Below are 26,850 nucleotides of genomic sequence, written 5' to 3' on the forward strand. Positions count from 1 at the left end.
TTTTTAATCATAGACAATACAGATACAGATAGAGTAGTTGCATGTAATCTGTCTTTGTCTGACGCCTTAAGCACTCCCCAGACGGTCAATTTAATTTATATTTTGGCACTTTTGTGCAATAATCATGCAAGCAACAACATTTTTTTACTGCAAACAAGCCATTTTCCCGCAATTTTACTCGCTCTTCCCACTACGAATTACTTCCCGTTCGGGGATAAATATGGTCTACACGAGAAAAGTGTACTGCCGTGCTACCGAAAAAGGGCACAACTAACATTTTTTGTCAAAATGAGTTATATATACAGGGTTACTGGTAAGTAGACCGCATCCTTTCAGGAGGTGATAGTATAGGTCAATACGGACAAATTTGACCCTGGGATACACTGGGCAAAAGTTAACCCGTTTCAAGATAATCGAATTTCAAGATCGGTCGTCTAGGTACACGTATAAATTTTCATTATTAGTCAAAAGTCTCGTTTTTGTGGACTTTTGTGTGTTTTTGGATAGAAGATGAATCATTTCATAATAACAAACCATAAAACTGTACAAATCACAGAGGAAATTATAGCGAACAGCAATTACTTTTTTAGTAGATATTTTCTCAAAAATATTACTCTTCATTTTTTTGTGCAGAATACTTAAAAAACATCTACATTTGTCTAGCTATCCAAAAAGCCACAAAATACACAAAAACTCGCAAAAACGAGACTTTTAACTAGTAATAAAAATGTATACGTGTACCTAGACGACTTGTAAAGAATCGATCTTAAAATTCGATTATCTTGAAACGGGTTAACTTTTGCCCAGTATATCCCAGGGTCAAATTTGTCCGTATTGACCAGTACTATCACCTCCTGAAAGGATGCGGTCTACTTACCAGTAACCCTGTATATTCGGAATCAGGAAAAAAAGGCCTATCTGCCTGATTTTTTGTGGATTTTTAGCTGCAAAATAAACAGAGATAGCATAAGCTTAAAGGGCACAACTACATCACCTTTTAAGTTTTATTACAATATTATTACAATAAAAAGGCATATTGTATGATGTGCCTTTTATTTTACCTTTTTACTATCGATATATTTAATGAAACGAACATTTTGGCAATTAATGTACAAAGAAAAGTCACAACTGGCAGTTATGCCCTTTCTATTTACCCCTACGCTAATAAATGTTATATAAAAAGGCACCCCAATTAATTCTAATACTTTCTGTACCTATATATTCATTTTTAAAAATTACAATGAAAAGACACAATTAAGAAAATATGCCTTCTCATCGTAAAATTTTAAATTTTTACTAAAAATTTAAAATTGAAAAGGCATATTTGGTTATATGTGCCTTTTCAACATAATATTGCTCCTTTCTTGTTATTTTTTATGTTAAGTTAAAAAGAATTATGCTAATTATTAAATATATCCATTTAAATTAAAATATAATATTGCTATCGTTGTGTACATACCAAAAAAAACACATTTTTTTACATTTTCACAATTTCGAAAAACACATTTTAAACGTGTTTTTTTTAACAAAATTCAAAAAATATTTTAAACTCGATTTTCTCAACATTTGTAAAATGTTAGTTGTGCCTTTCTTAATAACGACGGCAGTGTAACTTTCCAACAATGAATGATTGATGTGTTTTCAAGTCGGTTCAGTCAGTAGTTTCGGAGGCTTTAATTTAAGGTACAGACAAACGAAGAAATGTTTCCTTTTTGTTATAGAAGTATAGTTAATAAAATGTTTAGCATCACACTTATGTTAATGGTTGTAGCGAAAACAAAAACGGTTTCTTGTAAATTGCTACGATAGGCAGTTTGATTTGGTATTGCTATGATTATCTTAGAAATCGCTTTTTGTCTTGCACTATTGTATTGTGCACAGTCTAGAAACAAAGTATAATGTGTCAGTCATACATATGCCTGTGTATGATAACGTTGTAAAAAATGACAATAAAAATATTGCACAATTAAAATTTTATTCACAAATAATATCTGTCCAAGATAATAAAATTTTTGCACAATTCGTAATATTGCGCAACTTGATTGAAGGTCTAGGGAACGCCTTAGTCCAGAGGGCCTCTGCTCCTACCAGAGTAAAAAATATTAATAGCTCTCTCTATGCTCTCTCTGCATTGTCTATGACAAAATAATAAAATAACCTCAAAACTCAATTTTTTTAAATCAAAATAACCCACCAAGAGTTCTCAAACAGGAATTTAGAAATTGTGGCGTCTTGTTTTCCATGAAAAGAATGGCTGCGTTAAGAAAATACATAGGTAAGTGTGTATGCAAGTTCCGAGACTAAAATTATACCCTGTTTTACATTTTCCTTCACTGAAATGTTTTCTATGCTGATTTGTTTTAGATATTGGAGCCAATCTTACAGATGAAATGTACCAAGGTGTATATCATGGCTCAAAAAAGCACGAGCCTGATCTTGAAGTAGTATTAGCCCGTAGTTGGAATGCAGGACTGGACAAAATGATCATCACTGGAGGCTCCTTGACTGACAGTAAAACAGCAATCGATCTTGCACGATCAGACGGTATGTGACTACAGAGGTAATTGCCATCAAAATCTTACCACTACTGACCAAAATTACTCCCTCAACTCGCACACACCTCGCGCCCACTTAAACTACTAGTGACTGGACTACTTCGTTCACTAGGCATAGTGGCTTCCAGGTATCACAACGCGTCCGCGAGAAGGGTGCAGAGCGCGGGCAGGGCGAGTACAGAGTTGGCGCGAGGTGGGCGCGGGGCGTGCGCGTTTAGACCTCGTTAAAAGCAATTTGAGATCTATTGATGCATTATAAGGCTCAAATTCTTATTTAACAAATTTCAATGCGAGTTGGACGCGGGTGGCGTGCGCGTGTCGTGTGAACGCGCCCTAACAAGTCCAATAGTTACACATCAAGCCTTTCACTATTGGCCACTACAAATTATAACATTGTTAGCTTTTTTTCTTCAAAATTTTCCAACATGCAACAAATCTACAAAATGATTTTCTTACCCAATGAAACTCACTGACTCTATGTATGATTTCAGCCAGGTTATACTCTACAGTAGGCTGCCATCCAACCAGGTGTAATGACTTCCTATCTGATGCTGAAGCATACCTACAGGGCCTTAGAGACTTGATAACAGAAAATCGTGACAAAGTTGTAGCCATTGGCGAGTGTGGGCTGGACTATGACAGGCTTAAGTTCTGTGAAAAAGATGTTCAGCTCAAGTGAGTAGGTACTCAAGTTTACAAGGACATGACTACAATGCATAATTGGAAAGTTTATAATAAGCTTTCCTACTCAATAGAAATAGCCTTTACAAGTACTTATGAATGTCAAAAATATAAACAAGTTTATTCTAGTTGCCCATTCCAAAAGTAGCTTCCTATGGAGAAGAATAGGCAATCAAAAATACTATTAAACATGATTATAAAATTTTCGTTCATTTCAATACAGACACCTGGACACAGTTACATGTAGGTACATAATATTAAAATTGTTTAAGTAGCTGTTCTGTAACTAAGCAATTAATTCCAGATATTTTGAGTACCAGTTGCAATTGAGTCGGGAGTTCAATCTACCTCTGTTTCTGCACTGCCGTGCGGCTGCAGATGACTTGGTTGACATACTGCAGAGGAACCGTGATGACATCGTGGGTGGAGTAGTGCATTCCTTTGACGGTACCGAGGAAGCTATGCAGAAAATCCTGGACTTGGGAATGTACATAGGTATTAATGGATGGTCAGTTCCCTGTATGTTGGACTCCAGAATCTACACAGAATGTTTATACTCATATTACTGGTCAATAGGACAAAAAATATGATTATGAGTAATGAATTGAAAACCAGAAACAATCTGCCTAATTTTGTTCTCAAATGTTAGCATTAACATTTTTAGTATGTCACTTTTGAATTCAAATATGTATTACGTATTTTTCAGTTCCCTGAGAACAAAAGAGAACCTAGACGTGGCATCAAAAATACCTACAGACAGGCTTATGATTGAGACGGACTGTCCGTGGTGTGAGGTGAAGCCAACACACCCCGGTTACACTCATGTAGTTACAAAGTTCCCTTCTGTGAAGAAGGAAAAATATACTATTGGGTCTGACAATCAGGTTAAAGGAAGAAATGAACCAATTAATATTGTGTAAGTACTTATAAGCTTTGTACAGAATAGACTAGGCATTACAATGTCTTTCTTTCTCCTGCCTTGTTCCCAAATTTCACTTGGGGTCGCAATATGTCATTTTCTTCCATTTTCCCCTGTCACTCGTCATACTGACACTCACTCCCTTCCTATTCATATCATCTTTCAGGCAATCCATCCATCTTTTCTTGGGTCTTCCTCTTCCTCTCCATCCATCTACATTCATACTTAGCACACACTTTGTTGCATGCGTATCATCCCTCCTCATTACATGCCCATACCACGTCAATCTTCTACTTCTCATCTTTTCTGTAACTGGCGTTACTTTCAGACTTCCTCTAATTCCTCACTTTATCCATTCTTGTAACACCACACATCCATCTCAGCATTCTCATTTCTGCTACATGCACTCTCTTCTCATCCCTCTTTTTCAATGCCCAACACTCCGATCCATACAGGACGACAGGTCTAATGACGGATTTGTAAATTTTGCCCTTCAGTTTGAGGGGCATCCGCGGGTCACAGATAGCACTAGTTACCTGTCGCCACTTCATCCATCCAGTATTGATCCGATGCGTAACGTCCCTGTTCACCTCACCGTCACTTTGGACGAGTAAACCAAGGTACCGGAAGTCAGGGCACGCCACCATCGTGGCGGTAAGTCCCCTCTTTGAGGAGTGGCTCGGGAGGAGTCACGGCGCCCTCACGTACCGCATGACGCAGGTCCTCACCGGACACGGTTGTTTCGGGAGGTACCTGCACCGAATCGGTCGTGAGGAGGCGCCCGGGTGTCACCATTGTGCGGACAGCCCCAAGGACACGTTGGACCACACAGTCCAGGTGTGCCCCGCATGGGAGGGGCACCGCCGGGTCCTCGTCGAGGCTTTGGGCGGCGGCGACCTCTCGCGTCCGGCCCTGGTTTAGGCCATGGTCCGGGGCGAGAGGGAATGGGATGCCGTCGCCTCCTTCTGCGAAGCGGTCATGCTCGAGAAGGAGGAGGCGGAACGCCAGAGAGTTCGCGACTCTCATCCCGGCCGCCGCGCTGGACCAGGTAGACACCATGGGCGCCGGGTGTCGCGAGATGACTCCCGGCCACCGTAGGCGTGGGTCTGTGGGCGGTGAGTTCGGGTGGCTCATCGCCCCTCTGTCTACTTAGACGACAGACCCGTGTCGACGGCGCGCGTTGTTTCACGCGCTCCTCAAAGAGATGTCAGCAACCCCAGCGGGGCCCAGCAGGGCCAAGGCCTGCCGGGGCTGCGGGTTGTTCGAAAGAGATACCGCGGCCCTGGTACACAAAAGGCCTATGACGGAACACGACGGTTTTTAGTCAGTAAGAGTCTGACACTCCCTCTCCGCTGCTAACCCACAGCGGGAGGGGTCATTTGATGATTTTTGACGTCGTTAAAAAAAAAAAGGTACCGGAAGTCGGAGCAAACTGGTAGGGGCATGCCGGCTAGGGTTATGGTCATGGGTCCTGAAATACCACCAAAATCACAATGAAGGTATTCGGTATTGCTCCTGCTCACCTTTAAATCTACTGTCTCCAGTCTCAGCCGCCATGCCTCCAATCTACTCTGGACCTCTGGCCCACTCTCCCCCACCAGAACAATGTCATCGGCGAAAAGCATACACCAGGGTGCCTCCTCCTGTATATCTGCCGTTAGCGCGTCCATTACCAGCAGGAAGAGGTACGGGCTGAGAGCCGACCCCTGGTGTAAGCCAACCTACACTGAAACTGGCGGTAGTGCCCGCTGCGGACCGGACTTGTGTACTGCATCTGCCGTACATCGCTCGAATCAACTGCACATACTTCCCTGGTATACCTTTCTCCTCAAGGGCCCACCACAAAACCTCACGGAGGCACCCGGTCATATGCCTTCTCGAGGTCAACGAACACCATATGCAAGTTTTTGTGTGCACCCCTGTACTTTTCGCACAATTGGCGAATACAGAATTAGGCATTACAATGTACGCGTTTACAATTTGCATAAGTTAGCAGAGGTTTATATAACTATCAGAGGACCAATGAAAAATGTAAATGCACGAAAATAAAATGATTTTATCCATGTCTAAGAGGCTACGAATTTTATCATGTTTGCCAAGTATTTCGTATAATAAATACAAACACAATTTTAATATTTGTTACTTTTTTCAGACAAGTTCTGGAGATACTAGCAGCTATACGGAAAGAAAATACGGATGAATTAGCAGCAGCTATTTACGACAACACAAATAGATTATTTTTTAAGAAATTAATTGTTGAATAATTTATTAAATTGTAAGAGAAGATAAAAGATTTGGTTACAAATGTAGTTACTTTCATTTTGTACCACATTGCGCTGGGCAATACGAAATGATATTGTGACTTTTAAATTAATTACGCTTGTGTGAGGGAGCTCTAACAAGAGGGAGTATATAAAGTAAACTCAGAATAAATCACTAACAATATTTAATTGTGATTTCTTACAATTATTTCGTACAACACAACATTTATCATCTTATTCAGAGGAACAAAATCTAAATTAAAATTTTAATGTCCACCGGATCCATAATTTCATTCACTCAATAATTAATAAATAGCTTACAGACTTTCTAGTTACGTCGATTCACATAATTAATTCTTATGAAAATATCTCAGTAATGACAATTGTTACCCGTTAATTAATGAAAGAGGCCTGTTTTCATGTGGAAGATGTAAAATCACACTACTATATAGGTATCTTTAAATGGCAAAATAAAAATTGCCATGGGGAATATCGCTCCGGCGGCAAATTACAGATAATCTACACAATGCAATTTCAAAATTGTCCCTCTCATTTCTTTTAAGCATCTTTTAAAAACACGATCTCTCAACACAAAATAAATATACTACAAAAAGCTTATACCTCTATTATATAATTTGTTAAAAGATTCAATAAAATGAACAATGAAGTTATTTGGATGACAATAAGAGGTAACTAAATGAATCATTATGACATGACACCAGTCTGTTAATTATGTATTTAAATGCATCATAGGGAATGTATTCAAATACTGGATTATAATTTAAATAAATACTTCGAATTTCATTAATTTTGTCATGGATTCTATGTTGTAAAAATATATTCTTCAATGATATGATTTAATTATTGCATTGACATAATAAATTGAGTGAAGTACGTTGAAAAAAAAAAATAGATTAGGAAAGAAACTATTTTTGGCGCACATTGTGTGGTCGTAATTTGTCACATAATTATCATAATTTATCAATCGTATTAGTTGGCACTAGTAGCAAGATCAATGAGATGGCAACAAGTACGGCTGGTGTTAAATTCTTAAGACATACCTTTATACACTTCTGTAATCAATGTGTGCCAGGAATAGTTTGGTTCGTAACATGAAATAGTTTCGTTCGTTGTTACAGTCGCCAACTGTGTGGATTGTACTCGATTTTAATTTTTCTTAATAAAGGAAACAGAAAATAAAATAAAAAACAGATTTGATAAGGACACATTCAGGCAGAGGACTGTGTTTCGTTTTGTGCAAGTGAACAGGATTTTTTAAATATATTGTAGACTTACAGAAATAAACTTAGTAGAGATATTATACAGACCGAATGATTGTTTATTGTCATTTAACCGTAGATACAGATGTGGACAATGCTATATTCTTGTGCGCGTGGAACGTTCATTTTTATATAGCTGTACCATGGTTTATAAAAACTTTAATTCGGCCCATTAGTAAAAGTTATTCTAGATTTTGCAGGAGAGGTTGGATTACATCACGAGTGATGATGAAAACAAGCACAAATAATACGAAAACTCAGTCCTCTGTCTGTGTAGCACAGTTATCACTATGGTGAAGAGTTACTCTTCAGGGTATCTTGGAGTAGATGTGGACTTGCTCCCGGAACCAGTGGAAGTATGTTGACACATGGGTCCGAGTGACATTTAGAGCGGACTCAGTCTTGTTTTGAAGGATTTCTGGTGCCCACTCCCCTCTGAAAAAGGTAATACATTCTTATTAGATTTAATGTAATTATCTGACTACATTGTATTTATATTGGAAATATTTATTCTTGATATATTTTCGAAGTTTTCTCTTGATAGGGTTTTTTCCTGTGATCACTATGTGATACTTCCCTGTTTGGTGTTATCTCACAAGAGACATTACTAACAGTCGTACTATCTTTCAAAAAGTTTATCCATAAGGAATTTTCATTGCAATTTGATCAAAAAATTATGGAATCCTCATGTTCTCTCATGATACATTATTTAAGTATCATTTGAACACCTGACACTATAGGAAATGCCAATGTTATACAAACGTTGTATACATTGCTGGCACATGTTTTGTAAATTAAAAAGAAATTGTGTCAAGCATTCGAACAAACGAATCGTAGGTAATCTACATGTTGTCTGTGTATTTTTAAAATGTTGTAGGAATTTTTATAGCTCTTAATTCTTATCGTCCCACACAAAACGTGAAACTCGAGCAATGTAGATAATTGCTATACTCTATCCACGGAAGCAAGAGCTAAAAGGTAAACAAAAAATGACAGTTTTTCAAGATGGCGGTATAACCCGACCGATGACAAAACGTCACATTTTTGTGTAAAATGTTCGCAGTATCTGTGATTTTGTCATCGGTCGTCGTTTGTATCAGTCCCTTCTATCAATTTTCCTCGCCCTTCTTAACACCACAATAAAGGAGATAAGAAAAGGCAAAAACGATCATTTTCAATCAGAGCATGTTTGAACAAAGTCGACACAAACACATGATTATCACAATGTCACTTGAAGAAAATAATTAGCAAACAAATAAATAACATTCAATTAACATTTGACTCCATTTGATTGCTCACACATGTCGATAATACGATTGCAGATGCGTGTATTCATGCATTTACAATTCTTAATACACATTATAAATGCGAGAGTAATTCTGCATGTCTGACTATCAAGCCAGAACCGTTGAGGCTCAGAATGTCAACTTCCTAAAATGTCCCCTGGTACCAAAATGTCAACTTCCCATAATGTCCCTTTCCCAAAATGTCCATTTCCCAAAATGTCCCTTTCCCAAAATGCCCATTTCCCATAATGTCCCTTTCCCAAAATGCCGCTTTCCCAAAATGTCCCCCATTCTTAGAATTAAGTGTTATAACCCAACTAAAAAATAAAATACAAATAATCGTCCTCACTTGTGATTGGAAGTAAAGAAATGTAACTACCAACATCATAACTGTTAGAATGAATTATTATGGTCACATTTAGACGATCTTATTCGTGTTTGAGTCTACCTGGTATCCCAAAAAATCACCGTTAATATTAAGCTGCGCTGGCCAACGCCATAGAACGACCAATACTCTAGAAGGATGGCACCGACGTGTAAATAGCCTTATACCAAAGAATCCAAATTTCTATTATTTTTTATATAAGATAAAAAAAGAAAGCAAATACTGGGATAGCAGTATGCAGGATTCACTATTTAAGCAGACCAACCGCAGAAGAAGGCTCAGAGATATTGAGTTCGATAGAAAATATGCAAGATATTTAAAACAATTATACTTCGGCCGTTCAGACAATGCGTTCCTGACACCTATCAGTTAGTCACGACTAGTGATGGGCACAACATAACACTGAGTTCGTTACCGTTCCTTCAAAATGAACCGCCGCATTATTTTAAGATTATTTTCGTTTTAAATTGGCGGAATCATTTGTTTTATCTTTTAGTTATTTAAGTGGAAACCAAAAAAAGGTAATATTCATATAATAAAATTGTTTTATTTATTCTTTGTTACAAGTACATTGAATTGAATGTGCGAACAGAATATTAATCAGACTCCGATTTGCTTGAGGAGGTGGTGTCTTCATCATCATCTTCGCCTACATGTATAATTATATTATTATCAATAACAGAATCAATCCTGATATCTCGGTCTAACAAAAGCCGGGTAATCAAATAAAAACAGATCGAAACACTTGAAAAACGTGGTCTATGCGCACGAAACGACAACGGACGACTGTTTTAGCGTCACAAAATGGCGGCCCATAACGCCATTTGGGGTTACCATTTTTAATCTAAGTATAAAAATGCGGTTTGGTCATAGTTTTATTTTTATATTTCATAAACGTTATAATTAAGTCTTATAGTCCATTATTTTCCAATTCTTAAAAAGAAAATCAAAACGTATTATTTTATATTATAACTGTATAAGAACAGATTACGATACTTGCCTGTTATTTTTAGCACAGCACTACAAAATATAAACCGCTGACATAACCTTGTAATAGCGCAGTATAGATTTAGAAAAATATTGTTTACCAAGTTATTTGACACTCAGTTTGGCACAAAATTATAACATTCATTGATTATTGATATAATAATGTTGTTTTAATGCTCCTCAATTGTTAAAACGGTAAACAACCAGCAAAAATATTTTTATCGTAACTGCAACGCCATTGCAAAGTTACGTCGTCAGTTCAATCGCGACGTGTCAGGAACGCATTCTCTGAATGGCCGAACTATACAAGGGAATCATCTCACAATTCAACAATTTTTAAAGAAATTGATATTTTTGAGACTTACTTTATCTAATTGAATTTCTTTCTAAAGGACAATGCTATTCTTTGTATGGAAGTTGGGCTCAAGTGTTGCCCACAGTAACTGCATAGTGTATTATGTTCCATAGGCTTATATTAGGTCCCAGACCAAAGCATTTTGAAATCTATCCCGGGAGTCTTGAGAAAAAATGGTTTGACTCTTATTCAATATTACATAAAATAAGCTTACGAACTCTTAACTATTCCACTTTTATTACCTTAATTGAAATGAATTATATTCATTGACAAATACGAGGGATTGTACACGACAACTTTTTTTTAACCGACTTCCAAAAATGGAGGAGGTTCTTAATTCATTTGTATTCTTTTTACGTTTGTACGTGCATAACTCCCTCGCTTACCAACCGATTTCAACAATTATTTTATTGTTTGAAAGGGCTTACTTCCTTTGTCATCCGGCCCAGGGTCTGGTGATGGAATCTCTAAAAAAATCGGGAGCGACTCTCGAAAATTGTAGACATATATCGAGTAAAACCTTGTCATTCGGGTATATGTCTCAGACACCACAAAACAGTGGAGGTTAAGATCTGACCTGACAATGGAGACGACAGAGAGACGAGGGAACTCCTCAACGTATCTACTAACTACCTCATGTTTGAGCTTATTTTATTCGTCTTGATAAGATTTTTCTAGAAGATAGCTCTTAGCGCAGGCGCCTTGTAGATTTAAACCGTAAATTCAAAAATATTGCGGTAATTGCCTTTTTTTCAGAAAATCATTGTCAGTTCTTATTAGAATCCAACGCTTTTAGAATTTATCTGAAAATTACAGTAAAAAAAAATAACCCATTCCAACATTTTCCAGTACTGGATCCTGACAGCGAGATCCTGAGCATTCAGATTGACTATATACATATGAGTAAGACTTATTTTTCAGAAAAGTCTTATCAGATTAATTTCTCGGGACCCCTGGGACCGATTTCAAAAATATTTTGATTTCTTGTTAAGAGTGAAGTAAAGAACCTATTTTGACCACTCCCACTACTGGCCAAATGCCATAGGCTTTGTAAACAGACTGTTCATGTGGAACATTTAAACCGGTTTTCCTCGGGACCCCTGGGACCAATTTTTAAAAATATTTTAATTTCATGTTAAAAGTGAAGTAAGGAACCTATTTCAATCACTCCCACTACTGGGCAAATGACACAGGCCTCGTAAAGTGACTCTTCATGGAGAATATTTGAACCGGTTTTCCTCGGGACCCCAGGGAGCGATTTCAAAAATATTTGCATTACGTGTTCAGAGTGCACTAAGGAACACCCTGGAACTACTCCCATTGCTGGGCAAACTATGAGCCCAGACCCTGGCATTGTCCTTTGATAATAATTTAACGCTTAATTGTGTCAGTCTGTATCTGACTATTGAAACCCTATTGAATTATATATTTCATTTCAAATTCCTTTTCTTATAAAAAATTGACGAAAGAATTGATACCACAAATATTTAAAATAAAAAATTGATTATTATATTGATTTTTATGTTTTAGTTGGGTTATAACGCTTAATTCTAAGAATGGGGGACATTTTGGGAAAGCGGCATTTTGGGAAAGGGACATTATGGGAAGTTGACATTTTGGTACCAAGGGACATTTTAGGAAGTTGACATTCTGAGCCTCAACGGCCAGAACTACTAACCCGATTTCGATGAAAATTGTTACAGAGATAGTCTAGATCCTGACAAAGGAAGATAGTCTATTTTTATCCGAGTGCGGGAAGTGATACACGCGGGACGAGAGTGGCCCTGTGGCGATTAGATAGTTCTACATAAGCCCCCTTCACAAAGTATGGAATGATGAACACTACTCCACTTCACCCTATGCTTAGGAGGGGAGGGGAAGAATGGTTAGACTGAAATAACTTCCCCTCTAGTACATAAATACAGTATTGACACACCCGGCCCACACCTATGCTAATACTTGTTACCATAACGTAAACTATTCTCATAAACCTAGTCGAAGCGAAAGAACTACCAAGATACGTTCGAGGAAATAAGATGCATAGACTGCTAAACTGAGCTTCTAACTTCAGATGCTTACTTACTTATAATCAAAAATACTCAATACTCACACAAACACTTTAGTCTTCAAATACTCCATGGTAAGCTGGTAGTAATCGTTGGAATACTTCTTGACAGCTTCGAGCCCGCTCGCTGTGTAACTTTGCACGTTATCCACTAGGCCTGGTGCATACTGTTCTATAGTGGCCACAACTACCGGGGTCTTTTCGGCCACGTAGTCTTTTGTATTAGTGTATAACACGCCTACTTTCTTCATGGCTACGTAGGCGAACTCTCTGGATAGCAGTACGTAAGGGGTGCAGGTTTCAACTGTAAGAGTGTAGTAGACTGGAGCGTTGGTTTCCAACCAGAGGTAGCCTCGGGCTGATGTTGACAAGGACTTCTGCCATGCGCGTTGACTGTGCTCTAGAACACCTAGGTCGTTTAACAGACGGCCCGTTGTACTCTCTGTGGGAAAAATAGAATAGGTTTATGTGCAAATTCTACTTTAAGGTAAGACAATGAAATAACAGTGTTGGCGCTTGAATTGTGCGTGGGATTAGCAGGAAAATGTCATATTTAACAGGAAACCTTGAGATTGATTAAAGCCGTAAGCAACACCTATTTGAAACAATTATGATCTAAATAACCGTATGTATTTTTTTTCATACAGCAAAGTATAGGTACAGTAAAGTTAAGGAAATCATTGTATCTCCGTGTGGCACTGGGACATATGAATCACTTTGTCATAATAATGCCCTCTATACTCACCTCTGAGCGAATATTAAATGGCGTTCTTAGTTGAGGACACATGACTACATGTGCATAGTTTATCTATTTATCCTATAACCAGGTACTAGCTGTTTGCTGCAGTTTAAAACATCATTATTTCATACATCTTAAAAATAAATTGGTACTCCAGATTTTAGATTCAAAACAAAGCGCTATCTGTAGGTACTTACTAATATAATAAAAAGTTTTTTTTTTGTTTGGCTTCGAAACGACTGATCCGATTTGAAACAATCTTTCACTGTTGGAAAGCTACCTCATCCCCGGATAATAAAAGCTGCCTTTTATCCGGGTACGGGCAGTAGATCCCACGGGACGCGAGTGAAACCGCAAGAAAAACAGCTTGTTTTCGATATGATTCAAATTTCTAAAAACTTTCCAATTACGTTACCTACATTAACATAGTAGAGTAAAAAAGTGAAAGCTTGCAACTGTAAAATAATGACGTAGAACATTGTAACCAAATTAGTTGTGACGTCATATAACTTGTATATTTCCATTGTTCCTATAGATAGCCATGAAACTACAAGGCTACGAGTATATTAACACTAATTGTGTGCTTTTCAATTTAATTACGATATGAACACGATCCCTACGCGTAAATCTAAAAACGGACATTAAATTAGAGCAATTAATGTACTTTACTTAACTTCCTGCCAGCAGTATTTCGCGTTGTGTTCAGATAACATCAACTTTGTATCTCACATTCTCACCCAAGTTAGGAAAGCGAAAGGGTAATCGAAATCATTGCAGCAGTTTAGTAGTAAGAAGGTGTATCAGGCATGATCACGTAGAATTTAAAATTAGATCACTTCATGTAGCAAGAACAAACATTACTATGAATAATAAGTTATTATTGTGGGACAGGAAAATAAACTACTTGATTTATAATTAAATTACTATGTGGAAAAATACGCCCATACTTAAAATATATACATACTTTTAGTAATTACAAGTATGTAAAACATATTAAAAAAAAAACCCGGCCGGTACGAAAACAGGTCATTGAACTTAATACATTTTGTTTCAGACATTTTGTGCAGTTATGTAGGTATGAGAAATCACATCATAATGTATGGCCCGCCTACATTTACTTTTTAACCAACTTCCATAAAAGGAAGAGATTGTCAATAAATGGCTAGACACAAGACGCACTAACCGTTATTAAATACTAATATAATAAATAGTCTACACTTTTTTGTTTAAAGGCTGACTGATTTGAAAATTTATTTGGAACTAGGCTGACTACCTATATTTTGTCCAGGTAAGGGACGGAACCCCTGGGACACGGGCAAAACCGCAGAAAACAGCCATCCTACTAATATTATAAATAAGTTTGTGAGAATGTATATATGTAGGGTAAATACGCCAAATGTCGGCCCCTTTAGCGATTTTCTGACTGCAGTTTCCAACGAAAGATAGTTTCTGATGCGGTTTTGGATAGTTTGATTAATCTATTTCATGTTTAAAGGCATAAGATTGATATTTCTACGATAAGAAAAAAGTAATAAGGCTTAGATGCGTCGAGAACAGAAAAACCCTAAAGTCGGCCATTCAGTGCCCAAGGTCGGTCGCGTTTTTTCCAAATGTCGGCCGGGTATAGGGTGTTTCAAATTAAAGCAATGACAAATATTATTAACATGATTTATTTTGGCAGAATTCGAATATAATACTAAGTATACATTTGTAATTGTTTAATAGTAAAATATTTTATGTTTCCCCTAAACAAAAAAAGTCGTATTCACAACCAACCATTTATATTTTTTAAACTAATAAGATCGGTTTAATAGATAGCAAGTCCCAAACCATAAAGCTACCATAAACATGCCTACAATACATTTAAACTTAACTTCTTTACAATATAATAAATTATACCTAATAAATAAATAATTTCGAGAGAAAATTTTTGAGAAAATGAAAAAAATATAAAAGTATTTTTTCATCAGCCTGTATAGTGGCGCTCGAGCTCGAGGCTGGTCGACATTACGATCTTTAATATTTCTAATGTCGGCCCCTATTTCTTGTACCTTATTTCTCGAGATTCGACTAATATCACCCCGGCCGTTATTAGGCTATTAAACGTAAAATAGATCTATTTGCCTATAAGTTTTGCAAATTCTCTTGTTAAGCCAACGGAATTAGTACAATAGGAATTTATTAAATAGACTGCATTTACTTTAAGTCGGCCACGGCCGAGAATCCGGTTTTAAGTCAAAACTGTTGTCCTAATGGCGGCCTCCTACTTTTCCTTGAAAAAATACGCAAAACGCTGAAAAAAACTATCTTAAAATATAGTAAAAATAACCCATTAATGATAATCAAGCTTAAAACAAAAATAAATAAATGTTTTATCGTTCTAATATCAATCCCCAAAATGTGAGTTTTCACTTCGAGTAAGCTACTTTACATGTGAATTTGATGTTTGAACGGCGCAATCGCTACTGGCGCTCAGTGTGAGAAGAGTAAGTGGCAGAATCGGATAGTAACGATTTGTACGTATAGAGTATAAATCAAGGTTGCAATTCGAGGAGCAAAACTGACACTTAATTACCTTTTGAATGAATGCAAGCTGAAAATGTACAGACGGCCGAAGTTTGGGGGGAGGCCGACATTTGGCGTATCTACCCTATGTTTGTTATTCTTTCACGCAAAAACGGCTTGGCCGATTTGATTGAAATTTTGTATGAAGATAGGTGATACTTTGGATTAACAAATAGGCTTTTTATTAACACACCACGCGGACGAAACCGCGAGTTTAAATATACATTTAAGAACATCAAACTGTTATTATTATACACTTAACACCTATCAAACTTCATCGTATTATTTAATTTAACATGTCGAAGAAGAAAAAAAAAAAAAAAAAAAAAAAAAAAAAAAAAAGAAGCATAATATTATGGAATTATTAATTGGATTTGAGAGTTATTTACTGACGTACATAGCCAACCGACATTGGCTATCATTAACTTTTTAATATCAAGTTGAAGGTTAGAGAGTATACTTATATTACTTATTGGACTATCAAACCTGTTTTCTTAAACATGAGATAAATCTCTACATCGATTGGGGCAGAGGTTACTTCATTTTAAAACAGACTTATCGATGCAAACAATGTTACATTTTGAACTTAAGCCTTATCTTTGTTGATAAAAAGTCATTAGTATTTTGTGTCACACCCGTGGTACATTCATTATGGTGACCATCGCAGTACCTATACCTGATAAATAGTTATGCTTTTAAACTCACATTTTGTTTACGCTAGATAATATTACAATATTTTCTATTATGTGAATACTAAGGGCCTTACTACAAAAACTTTAAACCCTGTTTTACACTTGTCTAATAAAATTTTGGTTGCAAAATGAACCATATGTCAACGTCATAATTTGACATTTTTTTAGACAAGGCATAAACTGACGTTTAAAAGTTTTTGTGGTAAGACGGTAAATGATTTATTATGAGGACTTTTGGTCATTAAAATTTATTTTTTACACCGCGTTAAAAGATGCCTATTTGTAAATATTATGCCTGAACTAATAGTATGAAGTATTTACAGCTGAAAATTAGATTCAAATAAACCTGAACAAGAAAAATTATATCTTATAAGATTTCTCCTATGTATTGTGATAAGCACTTGGACAAAAAGCTATATTTACTCTTGACTATTGAAAACGGAATACAGTCCTAAACAGTGTATACCACTTCTTTTTTTGAAATTGAAATGTTCAACATATATTTCTATAACAACTATTATTTTATTAGTTAAGGATGTACAAGGATCTTAGAGTGTACATTTTAAACATGTGTATATTTATTGTATGTACATTCCGTACAAATCAATAATTATTCTACTGTATTCTAACTAATTCGATAATTATTAGAATTGTTTACTTATTGAGGCTATTGACATTGTGGATTATTCATATTTGGCTTGAGCACTACACTTTCAAATGTTATGAATCTTAACTATATTGTAATTGTTGGCTCTTGTAGATGTAAATATAGTTGCAAGAAGGCACTTTGCATGTTTAAAACTTCATAATTTTACTATTTTTCATAAACACGACAATTTGAGACATTTGTGTCTGACAGAACACTTCAAGTGTTTTTTTTTTTCTTTTGAATAATTTAGCATGGTCTTTGTCTATTGAAACAAAAAGTATTTAAAGTCTCTTTTCTTCGTGATTTGAAGATTTGTCAAGGTGGTTCTGTATTATTTTTGTTAAAAACAACTTCTTGGCAATGTGGTAATAAGTTCGAAAGTATTTGACTAATAACTAACAATTTATCTTATCATATCTACAGGATATTAGCATAGTGTAAAATCCAAATGCCAACATACTAGAGTCATAAAACTTGTTTATCAAAAAGTCTTTAAAAAATACCTTCCAATAGGTATACTTTAGATTGTATCAGATAGCATTCTTATTCTCATCATTCTTATTATTACACGCAAGTTTACTTACAACATAACTGTCCGATTTTCTTAAAACAATTGTAAACTTTGATTTAACATGATAATTCAACATTTGTATTAAGAAAACTGATGATTACGTTGTCCTCAGTCAACTTTGGGCCAACATGATTTTATTCCAACACCTAGTTTTTATTTTCTTAAACAATAGAATAAATGTAACAAAGACTACATAGGCAAAACCAATTAATATTTTTATAGAAACTTTGCATCAATGTTAGAATAAAAAAATATGTTTATAACTAGGATCTATGTGTATGTAAAAGTCAACTTACTGGGGAAGTTGCCACCGGAGCGGGATACATCGTAGGAGACCAGCCCCGCGATGCCAACCAGCAAGAAAAAGCTGGCCCAGATCCAAGGGAACCTTCTAGTGCTCGTCATTCTGTCTAGAATATCCTGTGGACAATGTTAATTATTACATTTCTGTATCTAGCCATCGTATCTTCTTCAAACAATCCCTCAGCCCTGGAAACACCTATCATTTATCACTTGGTATAGTTATCGGCACGGATATTGAGCTCTGACCTTTACATGCGCGATTTATTGGTTTATTGCCTTATGTGTACAGTGCGCAAAGCGATCCCCACTCTTCCGCCGAGAGCTCAACATCCGTGCCGATAACTATAGCACATTCAAAGCATTTTGCGATAGTAGATCTGTTTGTTGATTCATTTGCTAGAGATAGAATCCTGAATTTAGGCTTGTACAATTAATGACTTTAGCCTTCTATCTCGGGTAAGAAGCAACAGATAGACAGAATACTGGGAATGGCCCAAGGTTTAAACATAGATTGAATGCCATTTTAGAACTTATTGTCCAAGAGATTTGGAGCCCTGCCACACAAAGGGCTAGAGAGAAAGGAAAGAGGATTATTCAGTAAATGTCTGATACTTCTTCCTGCTGTGGGTACAAACCAATGTCTGTTATGATATTCCATCTCAAAAGAAAGGTCTTCAAGGCTGATTGTTAAATAAATTTAAATGTATAGCCAAGATGACCACACCATATCCTTATTCTTGTTATGCAGATCGGATACTAATTAGCTTGAAAACTTGTCAGGGGTATTGGGTTGCCTGGGTAACTGGGTTGAGGGGGTCAGATAGGGCAGTCGCTCCTTGTAAAGCACTGGTACTCAGCTACATCCAGTTACTGGAAGCCGACCCCAACATAGTTGGGAAAAGGCTCAGACGATGATGATGATAGCTTGAAAACTTATGTTCTGAACACAGAACATAAGTGAAAACTCTTGGATAAGTTACCAAAATTAACTTAAAGCTTTCACATTTTTTAAAAATAATTAAAACCATTAAACTTGACTATATGTTTTAGGTATAAGAAAAATAATCAAGGAATGGTTTAAGGGCTTATTACATTTGACTAAATTCAGTCGTCTAATTAGGTTTCTAAATGATTCAATGAAACCTACCTTCCTAAATGCGATTACATTTGACTGAATTTAGTGATTGAATCATTTAGACGACTGAATTTAGTCAAGTGTAATAAGCCCTTTACTGTAAAATAATTTCAGTGCTTAGTATGTGTATCATATGTTTCATTGTGTATATTTTCTGAGTTGAATTTTTATTTTGAATAAATGAATATTACTTATTATTTTCATCACCATAGTAGCATTGCAGGTTTTATTTAACCAAATACAATACATATGTGTAACCAGTTATTTAGTTACTATGTTGCAATCTCTAGTCAGTCCACCTACCTTCTCATTAGACACAATACATTTTGTTTAATGTTTTATGTGAGTGTTCATGAGCATGTACCTACATTTTAATATTGTGAGATATACATTGCATATGTTAACATATAGCTTTTCAAATTAAATAATAAACAACAGATTAATTTGTTTTTTTCTTAAGTCAATCAGACCAGATTACGTGTATTTACCAGTTGTGTAAATACACATGTAACTTACTACAAAAGGAATATGTGATTGAATAATATTTTTAAATATGCTTTTGGCATGAATCCTTTTGGAATGTTTCCTGCATTATGATTGTTGCTTTTCCTTCTTAGTTCCCATATCCTTTTGGACAGATTGATCACAAACACACTGAGCACTAAACCACGAATAGAACCTGTATTTTGGTAAATTAAAAATTTTTGAACTTAACACAAAAATGATTTCAACACTGAAAATGTACACAAAATAGGTCCGATTAAACTAGCACCGAGGAAACTTGGAAAAATGCACGTAAAAGATGTTGATTTTACCTGGATTTTTATACAAACATAAAATTCGAAACAGCTTGCGTGTTAAATGCCTCCCGCGGAGTAACGGATGTAACACATCAACATTTACTGTTAGCACTACGCCCGTCCACACTACTCACAACGCCTAAAGTAGTTTTTCAACTTCCATTCACAAGCTAACTGCGCGATTCTCTGAATTGATTCAATATTTGCGCACGAATATCACACATCCATTTTATTTTACGCACACGAGCATTAGAACGTCTGGATCTTGAAGGAAATCATAAAAATTAAGGAAATATTATTATTTTTCGATCTAATTACCTTAAATAAGTGACGAATACTCTCGAAAAATTAAAATAGATTCGATAGTGAAAAAATATGTCGCCCTCGAAACTCGTTTTTTTTCTACTGCCAAACTCAGGGTGGCCATGATTTAGGAATGCATGTCTTCCATTACATATAAAATCGCATCGACAGTTACTGCTATGCAAATGTTTGTATTGATAGAAAGTCATAACAATTCTGATTTGAAAAAAAAAAGAACTAGTGTGTAATAATGTATTTTTACGGTCAGTGGGTCGTCTTAGGGGCGCATTTTATCACCGTCATTCACCGTGTTTATTTACCTTGTAACAACAGATTCTTCATGAAAAATACATCAAAGATAAATATAATCATTTAAAACATAAGTAACTGTATCCCGTCCTTATGGGATATACCTTAGTATTAATTTTGAAAAGTATTGGATTTAAAGTGCTAAAAATCATTTAACTTACACAACACAACTACTAAATTATAAGAAAATTTATATGCTGGCAACATCACAGGATAGGGTCGTGACATGTCATCTCGGCTCATCACCGTAGAGATTAGAGGTCATCAAAGTTACGGTTTTTCTTAGTCGATTTTTTATTGATCAGTTTAAAATTCCTTTTACAGAGTAAACAGTGGTAGAGTTATTTGCTAATTTGTTAATAAAGTGACCAACTCAACTAATATTAATGCAACCCAGTATAAATTATATACTAAAACCTTTCCTATATCCTCATAAATTCACCTATCGGTGAAATTGCATCAAAATCTATTGTGGTTTTTGAGTTCATCTTGTAAAGACGTAGTGGAGGTCTTTGATTTAAAAAAAATTGTGTTATTTTAACATAGAAATAAACGAGCTTATATTGTGTGCGTTAGTGTCAAGGTAGTACGTAGCTGTAATGCAAAATAAAATAAAATTGGTTGTTACCTGGCATATCTTATTCGTTCTAACAACAGTCTCATCTTTCTTCTTGCCTTTCAAGGCTTCGCCACAAACTTCTTTGTATTGTAGGACAGACATTTTTAATGATTTTTGCCTCAATTTCTTGCTTACTTCGGCCCAGTTAGAATCTGGTAGGAAAATTAAAAATATTAATTTATTTGAGTTGATACCATAGTAATATAATTATTGCATCTCTGTATTTCTTTTAGAATACGTTAACTATTTTTTATATGGCTTGTTTACAAATTTAAAAAGAGTTTTCTGGTCCTAAGCATCATCAAAATCACTGTACATACCTATATAATCAAGTAATGTTGCAGACTGTTTGCTGCATCTATGGAAGAGTTGTCTCCAAGTTGCATTGCATGAGTCGTCTCTCACAAGACAGTCCACCAAGCAGTCTACCAGTACTCTATGGTATGGGTCCAGAGACGGCCCACTGAGGTACTGGTTGGGCAACTTCTTCATTAGCTGATTGAAGGTCACTTGAAGCTTATTATTGCTTTTATTGAAATATATATCCTGAAAAAGTATAACCATTATTTTTTATTTGTTTATGGTAATTGGAAAGTCTGGTATTTTATTTATCCCTTGCACTCTTTGACTGTTAACATTTCAGATGTCATTCAAAACAGAAATATAAACATGTTAAGAGAGTCATACCTTATATTTACTTAATTGCTTGATAAGGTCACTTGACAGATCCTTGGGCAGTGCACTTCTCTTATTGTTCACCATGTCTATCATGGCAAACAGCTGGTCTTGGCTCACTTTAGTGCTATCCATGGTCGCGTGTTCGTCTAAAAGGTTCGACAAGTACCACACTACGTACTTAGAGTAGTTCTTCAGCTCAATGATTGGAAGGAACAGGTCTTGCCAAGCTGTAACAATAGTCGTGAGTTTAGATATTGTACATTTTTGTTAAGAAAAGGAAAAGCTAATTTCAATTATTTACTACTAGAAATGATACCTGAGAAATGCTTGAATTGTGGGTGCAAAAATAGTATTCCTTCAAACTAAAAATGTACTCCAGATACGTAGCACATTTTCTACTAAACCTGTAGTTATCCGCGCCTATCAAGGTGTCAAAATGACGCGAGATAAGACCTTATCTGAACAAGATTTGACCTAAAATATCATCTTGGCCTATGCCTTGAACAATTTCTCTTTTATCTTGTTTATGTTACCGAATTATTGGCAATATCTTGGTATTTTGGTAATGAACAGCATAAAAACACATAAGGTCACCTCATTAGTTAACTACAGAGATATTAACATTTTTCTTAATGATATTGACCAAGAAATAAATAAGTGGGTAGAAGATATGCAACTATAGCACCATAAAATTCAGACATACCTTTTAGACCAACAGCAAAATCACTATTGCCACCCTGACCAAACGCCCACAGCAAAGAGAGACCAATGGGTGGTCTGTTCTGATAGGAATTGCGGAGACTAGCACTCTTTTGTATAGATGCGATACAGAACTCTGGATAGTCTTGCGCTAGCATTTGCAATAGTAATCTGTGGCCATTCACAGATTGACCTAAAAAGGAGTTGATGATTAGTATTTATTTGTTTTATCGAAATGGGAGACAACTAAATAATATCAACATAAAGAAAACACCAACCTCTGCTCATATCATTTGCAAGTGCCGTAAGAGTAACATCAAAGAACAGCTGAGTATTCGCTTTTCCAGCATCTTGCAGCACATCGGACAGAAGCTTTCTAATCTCATTAGGGGCCGCAGACAGGGGATACAATTGGGGGTGAGATGCAAATGTAGGGTCATCTACGTCTATTTGAATCTTTGAGTTAAGGAATGCTGCGACCTCCTTCAGCCAAACAAGAGGGGCATTGGAGAAACGGATTTTATTTGTTGTTATTATGTTGGCCAGCTCTGCTGCATCTATCTGTAATAGGAATTTATTCTTGAATTATTGCTTATATTACATACAATAATGAATGCCGTTAATTTATATCATAGCTAAAAAATCTACTTAACATACTCAAATAACATCATGTAACTGAGATATTTAAATATTGGCTACATCCACATTTGTTTTGAATACAGTTACCATTGCAAGCAGCAGTTACAATTGGATAGTATTATATACAGTCTGTTAGTAATAATAATCAATGTTATGCCAGTCTTCAAAATGTTTGATTGCTTAAAAACCATTGTAATAGTATCCCATGATGTTAAAGTCTTCCACGCAACCTAACTCAATGGTAATTCCTATTAAATCTACATACTTATATGCTAATATAACAACTGGGACACAGGTTTCGTTTATTTAGATCCAAAACTACTGATCCAAATTTGACTCTTTCATTGTTGGAAAGCTGTACTACTCTTGAACGGCATAGGCTGTATTTTGCCCAGTTACAGGAAGAATTTCTCCCGGGATGTGGGCGAAAACATGAAAAACAGCTTCTTTAATGTAATTTTTTTTCGTCTGAATAAACTTACAGCTTCAAGGGCTCCCTCAATGGTCTTAGGAGGCTTAGGTTTTGGAGGCTCCACATTCTTCTTGTCCTGTTTCTTCTTTTTGTCACCTTCCTTCTTCTTATTGTCTTTTGCCGGCTTCCTTTCTTCATCAATCTCCATGCCGGAGTAGAAGGATTTTATTTGAGAATGAGGGACTGTAAAAAAATTATGGTAAAAGAATTGTCAAGATGACTGATGTAATGCCTACATAATAAGATTAATGATTTAAATGTTTAATTAGAGTTCTAGTCATTTACAAGAAAATTAAGAATAGGCTAGAAAAACCTTAAAATTTTTACTGGTCAAAATTAAACAAATAATAAAAACCGATAAAAAATACTATTCATTTCCATAAGGTACTAAAAATGAAATGTAATATGAATGTAAGTTATTAAAAATAGTGTATGGACCTTCACAGTTATTATACGATATTATTTTGATAAATAGTCAATATGTTAGCTTTTAATACTTTGTTTTAGTACATAACTATGCTATATAGGTCGTCAGCTGTTGCTAACTCAATATGAAGCAGTAAAAGTTACAGAATTTTAATTAGAAAGGTTTGTTTAAGACCATTAGGAATTAAATGAAGCTTGAGGATATTTGAAGTTAGAATCAGCCGCATTTTAAAGAATTCTTGTTGTTTATATTACAGCTAACGAATCATTAAATTGGACGCTGAAAGTAAGTTGTAAGCAATGTAAAGTTACCCACCGACATCCTCCAGTTTCGGCCCGTTTTTCACAGCCTTTTTCTCATCTTCTTTAGTTTTAATTTTACCATTCTGCGACTTCTTGTTCTTTCCAACAACTTCCCACTGACCACTCGACATTGTTAGTGAGATTCTAAACAGATTTTTATTGAATTCTTTGTAAATAAAGGGAAAGCATCAAAGTAATAGGTTACACGTCAAAACCAAACAAATAGCAAAAAAAAATGCCGATTGGTAATAGTGTTCAGGAATATCTTTAGCATTCAAATTATTCCTCCAGTCTGAAAATGCTGCAAGTGAACGAAACGTATGCTCAAGATGCAGTAATGCAGATATAGGGACATATTAAAAACCTAAACTTCTTTCTGATTGGTCAAGAATCTCCACCTTGGACAAAACGTGGCAGGAATGTCAGATTAGGAAAATGCATTAATGTTATCTCAAAAAAGAAAAATATTGCAAAATTATTTTACGCAAATATTTTATCCAGTACCAGTTAAAAAAGGAAAACAGAAAAAATCTGCTAAATCTTGTTACGTTTTTAATTTACGGTTTTCTGTACGGTTCGACCTTAGTGCTGCGTGTTATATAGTTATGTAGTAAGATTCATAGTCGATTTTAGGATATGGGGAGTGAGGTATCGATTACTGTCAGTGCACTCGAACGTTTCTCAGTAAGGGGTGACAATCTTAATAGTGGCAAACGAGAAAACGTATCATTATAGGTCTGCAAAATGAAGTGAGACAGTAAATACATTGAGGTCCTTACATGGAAGTGTCATTTTAATTTGGTAGTATTATAATGTAAGATATTAAAGAAACTGAAATATAGATGGCGTTATTTGTAATGACGATGATGCGCGATTGCGTAGTAGTTATGCTTAGGTGTGTAAGAGGGCGCTATCACATCTTTTATTGGTTCTACTCTTACCCTATCTTTTTTTTCAGCTAAAATAAAAAAATAAATAATAAAAATTTTGAGTTGCATATTGAAGCAATTACTAAAATTTAATGTTTATTATCAATTAGCCAGAAATAAAATAAAATTCAAGAATTTATTTTCTACTGGCAACATTAAATCCATTTTCTACATGCAACATTATGCAAAAATTGTCAATCAAACAAATTTGGCTGCCGGTTTGCGCTGAAGTGCTTTTCGGTGTCTTGTTTGTTTTTCCAGATTTTTATCCCTATTAGTGCTTTATCCACCTAAGTCCGTTAAGTTGAGCCTCTGCTCCTTCGGCCGTGTCGATTTTGTGCTTGAGGTGATCGAAATCTTGTGAATTTTGTGCTTGAGATAGGACTCGTTGACCCGTTTTGTGATAATTAATATTTATCATGTCTAATAGAAAGTGTTGTGTTCCCGGATGTACAAATGGCTTAGGTAAGCATTTATCAACATCCTTAAAACAAATAGTCGTCATTTTGTCACGACTCCACTGAATTCTAACTTGTTACCCTTTTTTTCAGACACTACGGGGTATTTACATAAATTCCCTAATCCAGATAAGGATAGGCAGCTATTTAATACATGGGTCTTTCATATTGGTGGTGACATTTTGCAACTTGAAAATAACCATATTTTCAAATACCGCCGCGTCTGTAATGATCATTTCGAACCAAAATATTGGTGCCGGAATAACCGACTTGCCAAAGGAGCTGTACCTACAAAAAACATGCCAGGTTAGTTTTAGTAAAATACCCAAATTAAGGTACCTGTTTACCTTAAAGAGTACCTAAGTCTCAAATTTCTAGAGTTGATGTTAGAAAGAAATAAACAGTCATGTTATTTGAGTTTAAAGTAAACTTTCCAAATCACAAAATGAAAAGCTGCAGTAAGTCTAAAACATCTGAATAGAGATTTCTTTGGAGCCACAATTTCTGTATGTACGCAGTATGTCATACAAGAGTTTCTATATTACATTTCAAAATTTACTATATTTATAATTCATATTATTTTATCGTTGTTTACAGGATTATCTTGCTCGAAATTCAGCATTGAAAAAAGAGCACTAAGACCTCTTCAGATTTCAGGACCGTCTACATCAAAAGGTATATTTTATCATATACATATAAACAAGCAATTCATTTTTATACATACATACATACATTTACATTACGTATGTACTAGCTTCCACTTGCGGCTTCGTCCGCATGGTGTATT

The 26,850-nt window shown here is 35.6% G+C and overlaps 2 protein-coding genes across 2 annotated transcripts; one reads left to right on the forward strand and one right to left on the reverse strand.

The window, feature by feature from the left end:
• The first annotated feature begins 2,114 nt into the window (after positions 1-2,114).
• LOC124637962 (deoxyribonuclease TATDN1) lies at positions 2,115-6,460 on the forward strand. The gene is made up of 6 exons (XM_047174712.1): positions 2,115-2,275; positions 2,365-2,544; positions 3,047-3,230; positions 3,541-3,744; positions 3,943-4,152; positions 6,308-6,460. The coding sequence occupies exons 1-6, from the start codon at positions 2,242-2,244 to the stop codon at positions 6,417-6,419; spliced, it is 924 nt and encodes a 307-aa protein (XP_047030668.1). The 5' UTR covers positions 2,115-2,241; the 3' UTR covers positions 6,420-6,460.
• Positions 6,461-6,584: 124 nt separating this feature from the next.
• On the reverse strand, positions 6,585-24,912 carry LOC124637961 (transmembrane protein 214). The gene is made up of 10 exons (XM_047174711.1): positions 24,690-24,912; positions 23,958-24,130; positions 23,115-23,397; positions 22,841-23,029; positions 22,147-22,364; positions 21,780-22,005; positions 21,469-21,611; positions 18,287-18,410; positions 12,820-13,216; positions 6,585-8,131 (listed from the first exon to the last, which is right to left on the reverse strand). Exons 1-10 carry the CDS (start codon positions 24,805-24,807, stop codon positions 8,005-8,007), a joined length of 1,998 nt encoding a protein of 665 aa, XP_047030667.1. The 5' UTR covers positions 24,808-24,912; the 3' UTR covers positions 6,585-8,004.
• Between the last annotated feature and the right edge of the window lie 1,938 nt (positions 24,913-26,850).

The sequence above is a fragment of the Helicoverpa zea genome, chromosome 17, assembly GCF_022581195.2.
Source record: "Helicoverpa zea isolate HzStark_Cry1AcR chromosome 17, ilHelZeax1.1, whole genome shotgun sequence".
NCBI lineage: Eukaryota > Metazoa > Arthropoda > Insecta > Lepidoptera > Noctuidae > Helicoverpa > Helicoverpa zea.